Source organism: Microcebus murinus, chromosome X (genome assembly GCF_040939455.1).
Source record: "Microcebus murinus isolate Inina chromosome X, M.murinus_Inina_mat1.0, whole genome shotgun sequence".
Classification (NCBI taxonomy): Eukaryota; Metazoa; Chordata; class Mammalia; order Primates; family Cheirogaleidae; genus Microcebus; species Microcebus murinus.
The window spans coordinates 54382701-54388729 of NC_134136.1; the positions used below are offsets into that span (position 1 = coordinate 54382701).

A 6029-nucleotide genomic window follows, 5' to 3' on the forward strand; every position below is an offset into this window, starting at 1 on the left:
TTGTAAATATTATGTTTCTAAATTTATTTTAACTTTTTGTTGCTACCATTAGAAATATAATTGGCTATAGTATACTTACTTTATACCCAAAAAATGATAAATCATCTCTATTCTAACATTTTTATAGATATTTTGAGGTTTGTGAAGAATAGTCTTTCATCTCTGGTAATGGTGATTGCATTTATTCTTTTCTAATTATTATACCTTTTGTTTTTCCTATGTCTTTTTGAACTGTCTAGTATCTCATATACAATCCTTAATAAAATTGGTCATAGTAGGAATCCTTAATTCTTTCATATTTAAACATAAATATTTTAATATTTCATACTTTTATAACATGTTTGGGGTAGGTTTGTGGATAATATTACTTTATGGTAGCAATATAGCTTCCTCATTGAATACTTTTTATCATGAATGGATATTGATTTCAACCAAATGCTCTAAGTTGCATCTATTAAGATGTAGTGAATTATGTCTATAGATTTACAAATGGTATACAAACTTTGCATTCCTGGAGTAAACCTAAGTTGCTCTTGATAAATGCATTTTTTCATACATTAACGAATTTGCTATGCTAATATTTTGCTTGTTAGTTTTCGACCTATATTCATGATTGAGATTTATATACATTTCTTTTCATATTTTTCTTATGGTTTTCAAGTTATGTTGTACTAATAAAATGGGTTAGAATTTTCTCTTTTTTCTATAGTATTACAGAAGGTGCATAAAAGCAGAATTTTTGAATGACAGAACTTAACTAGACAAACATCTAGACCTAATATTTTGTGTCAAGGTTTGTAAATAACTTTGAAATTTTTATACTAGATAGGATTATCTATTTCTAAGATATAGTTTAGGTATATTTATAGTTGTAAGATTAAGTATAAAGTTTTTCATAATACAGACATTGTTTACTTTCTGCTTTATCTGTATTTATGACCACTTTTGTTTCTTATAATTTTAAACTTGTTCACTGTAATTTTTGATAAATGATTCATTCCATTGATATGTTTATTTATTTTGTCTCATAAAGAACCAGTTGTTCTTTTTTATTCTCCTTGTTATGCTTCTGTTATATATCTCATTAATTTCTGATTTTCTATTTTTTACTTCCTACTAATTTTTCTGGGTTTATTTGGTTGCTTTTTGTAACTTCACCCATTGGGTACTTAGCTCATTTACTTTCAGCCTTGATTTTACTCATAAAAGAATTTGAAATGATACATTTCTTACTATTAAAATAATTTCAACTTTAGCTGTATTCCATGTGTTGATATCTAGTGTTTTATCATCCACCTTTAATTAGTGTGTAAATTCCATTAAAAGTTCTTCTTTGACTCCTTAATTGTTTAGAAGTCTTTCTTAATATTTCCAAATGCAGGTGTGATTTAAGTACTTTTTTGTTATATTTTAAGGTTTTTTACAGTCAGAGTTTATTCAGTTTCAACATAAAGATTCTAAACTTAAATCATTTCATTGTCTATTTTAATATGAGAGCTGCTATAAACATGTAACTTTTTAAAACCACAGTTGAACAAGAAGATAGTTTGTTCTTTGACATCTTCAAAGGGAGCTAGGAAAATGTTACTGTTAAGACACAATTATATACCCAGATAATCCATTGCAAGAAAGATGGCAATACAACAAAATGTATTTTATGATAAAAACTGAAAGTATTTACTGTCAACAGACCATTGCCACTGGATATTTTATAGAATTAATTTAAGACATATGGAAATAATATCAGAATATGATACATGTATGATGTCAAAAGAATTAGCATTAAAAATGTTGAAAATGAGGGTAAATTTAAAACTATTTACTGTATAAATTTATAATATAAAATAGATAATGAAAATTATGTAATACAAAATTACTCATAAATCATGGGTACTGGTTGGAATTCCAAATTAACTAATTGCTGTTAACCAATGCTCCCAAGTATAAAAATAAAAAGGCCTAATCTATAATAATTTTACAATTTTCATGGCTGTTTTTAGGTTAGCAGTGTGACATACATAAACAGAGTTATAAAGATGTGTTTAAAATATCATTCATTTTTTAGACGAATGGTTTTATTTCATTGAGGCTAAAATTTATAACATGAACCTTTAAATTAGAGGTATTGATACTTGATGTTCTGAGAGCAGGGGCCTTGAGCTTAGAAAGTCTTAAAAAATGATGGTTTCTGTGCTCAACTCTTCTCTTCATTCCATTTATCTTCGTAATCACATAACAGCAGAGCAAAAACCTGATTGTACTAACCTAAAGCCCAACTCAGTGAAAGTGTTTGTTGAGCTCTAAGAATGGTCTAGCATTCCTGTTTCTACTTTATTTCCTTCCCCTCCCTACACTTTCTTTAATTATTCTGTCTCCTGGGCACTGGGTCTGTTAGAGCAGGGCAAAAACAATATATGTAACCTAAACATCTGTACCCCTGTAATATGGTGAAATAAAAAAAAATTTAAAAAAGAAACATCTAACACATTAGTGTAAAATGAAGATTCTGGGAAACCTACCTGAATCAAGCTTGATTCAGGAGAAAACAACTTAAGAGGTCCACAGGACAAGAAGAGAGAAATACAGTCATTTAAAGATTCATGACACGAATCAGAAATTCTGGTGCTATTAAGAATAAACTGAAACCTGAAATGTCCAGACTTTTTTATTTAACATCATGCTGAAGTCCAAGAGACAATGTCACCTCCCACTAGTACTCCTGCAATCTGACACTGAGTTGTCCCGTGCTCAGGGATCTTTAAAAGCATCTTCTCTGAATCACAGATTTCCCAAACTCTTTGAAATCTGCAGAAGTGACCCACATCTGCTTGAAACTGCTCAGAGAGGTCATGATGGATGCACCAATCCACGCAGAGAAACATCTATCAGGGGAAGCTGTGATCTTGATAGGGGTCCCTTTGGAAGCCAGTTGTTCCAGTTCTTTCATGAGCCTTTCTTCCAGCCCAGGAAAGAGAGTGGTGCCCCCAGAGAGTACAATCTCTGCAAAAAGGTTCTTCTGGATGTCAGCGTCACATTTCATAATGCTGCTGGAGACCATTTTTGACAGTCCTGGACTGTGGATCCCCAGCTGGTCAGGAGCAAAAAGAACCTCTGGCACCTGGTACAGCTGGTCGCCAATGTGGATGACATTCCCATCTGGCAGTTTGTATTCTCTCAATACCTCCTCTGGCTTCTTAAGTAGCTCTTTCTCTGGCTCCAAGGCAATGTAGCACAGCTTCTCCTTGATGTCATTTACCAAGGCCTTGTTGAGTATGCAAGGAAAGGTACACCCTCTAGCAAAGAGGAGCCTGGTGAGGTGTTCTGTGATGTCCCTCCCTGCCACATAGAGCTTGGTGACTGCATGAGGCAGTGCGTAACCCTCAAAGATGGGGACAGTGCAAGTGACCCCATCCCCACTGTCCACCACCAGGCCTGTGACACAGGCAGAGGCATAGAGTGCTACTACAGCATGGTTGGACAGATAGAAAGCAGGCACATTGAAGTTCTCAAACATCATTTCTGCAAGCTTTTCTCGAGTCTCCCTTGGGTTTAAGGAGGGCTCAGTCATGAGGACAGGCTGTTGACAGGGTTTTACTCCCAGCTTCCACTCGAAAATATGTTTCCACAGTTTCTCCATGTCTTCCCATCCTGTTACCAGTCCACGCTCAATGGGGTAGTGCAAATATAAGGCATCATAGTTGTACAGGGCTTCTTCCCCCATGAAATACTTCTTCTGACTGGCTCTTTCTGAAGGTATGTTGACTTTAGGATGTCCTACAGCACAGTTGATGACATGACGAGGTCCAATCTCTCCAGATAAGCCAGCTTTGCAGTATCCTGAACCATTGTCAAATATCACAGCTGGAACATCTAATACATGTGAATTAAACATGTCTGCATCATGCTCTTCTGAACCTCGCCAAATAGTAAAAGAACACTTAGGCCACTTTGTGAGACAACAGGCACCTTTGGAAGTTTTAAAGCAACGGGATTCCAGAGTTCTCAGGTTGTCACCGAGGTGGAGCTAGCAGGTTGTCTCCAATCCACCAGAACATCCCATGCTCAACCCATGAATCCTTTCTCATTTCTGACAGCCCAGGTGCTGCTGAGGCAACTTCAGGGATGATTGCCCTGTATGTAACAATCTGGCCAAGGCAACAATTGTCCTCAGTGGGCATCAGAGGGGTGGGGTCTCTGAGCCACCAATACTCCCTACCTGGTAAGACATAAAGCTGAGGATGGCAAACATACCTATAGAAAGCTTTAACGACCCTGTGAACCCAAAGCAGAGGCCTAATTTCAGAAAAAAAATGAAGCTTCAGAGCTTTGGGTATGTCCCAGAAAACTACTCTCTCTGTTATGCTGAGCTGTATTATGTGGAATGCTAAAAATATCCTTCCCTTTGCTAAGGGGAGGAACTAACACCAAATATAGGGTTAGTGTTGGAGTAAGGATGCTTGTAATCAACTCAGGATAGTCTTTCTTTTATTTCTCTTTACATTTGTTTTTTTGTTTGTTTTTAATAGTTTTATTGATATCAATTTTACATACTAAGCATTAACCCTCTTAAAGTGTCCAGTTCCTTATTTAAGTATAGACACAGATATGTACAAATATCACAAAAATCAATTTTAGAATATTTTCCTCACCTCATAAAGAATCCCAGTACCCTTTGGCTATCACTTCTCATTAGATCATCCTCCTCAGCCCTAAGTCCAGCTGATATAGCCTCTGTCTCTATAGATTTACTTTTTCTTCATATGTTCATATAAATGGGATCATATAATATGTGGCCCTTTGTGTCTGGCTTCATTCACTACACATTGCCTTCAAAGTTCATCCATTGTTTGGCTATAACACATTTATTTATATATCAGTTGATGGGCATTTAGTGTTTTAACTACATGCTTTATTATAAAATATGCTGCTAGAAACAATATTGTCCATGTTTTTGTGTGGACTTATGTTTTCATTTCTTTTAGATATATACCTAGAATTGGAATTGCTGAATGGAATATGACAATTCTATGTCAAATTATTTGAGTCTGTTTTCTGTAAGTCTGCTTTCAAAAGGGGTTGTGACATTGTACATTCCAATGGACACTACAGGAGCACTCTTAATTCTCCACATGAACCTCAACATTATTATCTTTTTGATTCTAGGCATCCTAGTGTGTATGAAATGGTATCTAATTGTGGTTTTGATTTGCATCCCAATGACTAATGGTGAGAAACTTTTTATGTGCTTAATGGCCATTTGAATATTTCCTTTGGAGAAATGTCTATGCAGATCCTTTTACATTTTTAATCAGATCATTTGTCTTTTGATTATTGAATTGTAAATGTTTTTATCACACATTCAATATTCTAGTCTTTATTAGATATACTATATACATATATTCTTGGATTATCTTTTCACTTTCATGATAGTGTCATTGGAATTTAAAAAGTTTTAAATTTTGATGTAGTTCAATTTATCTGTTTTATAATTTGTTGCTCATCTTTTTGCATCATATCTAAAAGTTCATTATAAAATCCAAGATTCTGAATATTGACCCCTATGTTTTCTTCTAAAATTATAAAACTCTTATCATTTTAACTATAAAATTTATGATATTTTTCATTTTGAGGTTTTTTAAATATGGTGTAAGTTTCCAACTTCATTCTTTTGAATGTGGCTATCCTCTTGTTCCATTTCCAATGGCTAACTATTTGTTAAGTGATTATTCTTTTCCCCCATTGAATGGCTAGTATTCTTGTAAAAAAAAAAAAAAACAGCTTCTCATAGACACCTGGGTTATTTCTGGACTCTCAATTATATTCCATTGATCTACATGTCTATTCTTATGCTAGTAGCACACTGCATTGATTATTATTACTATATAATAAATTTTGAAGTTAAGAAATTTGTGTCCTCCTTCTTTGCTCTTTTTCAAGATCATTTTGGCTAGTCAGGGCCCCTTGCAATTCCATATGAATTTTAGGATCAGCTGTAAGTTTCTAAAAATAAGTCATCTAGGATTTTGATA

At 34.2% G+C, this 6029-nt stretch overlaps 1 protein-coding gene across 1 annotated transcript; it reads right to left on the minus strand.

Annotated features, from left to right (window-relative positions):
• Positions 1 to 2647: 2647 nt before the first annotated feature.
• On the minus strand, positions 2648 to 4101 carry ACTRT1 (actin related protein T1). The gene has a single exon (XM_012755553.3). The coding sequence runs from the start codon at positions 3890 to 3892 to the stop codon at positions 2759 to 2761; it is 1134 nt and encodes a 377-aa protein (XP_012611007.1). The 5' UTR covers positions 3893 to 4101; the 3' UTR covers positions 2648 to 2758.
• Between the last annotated feature and the right edge of the window lie 1928 nt (positions 4102 to 6029).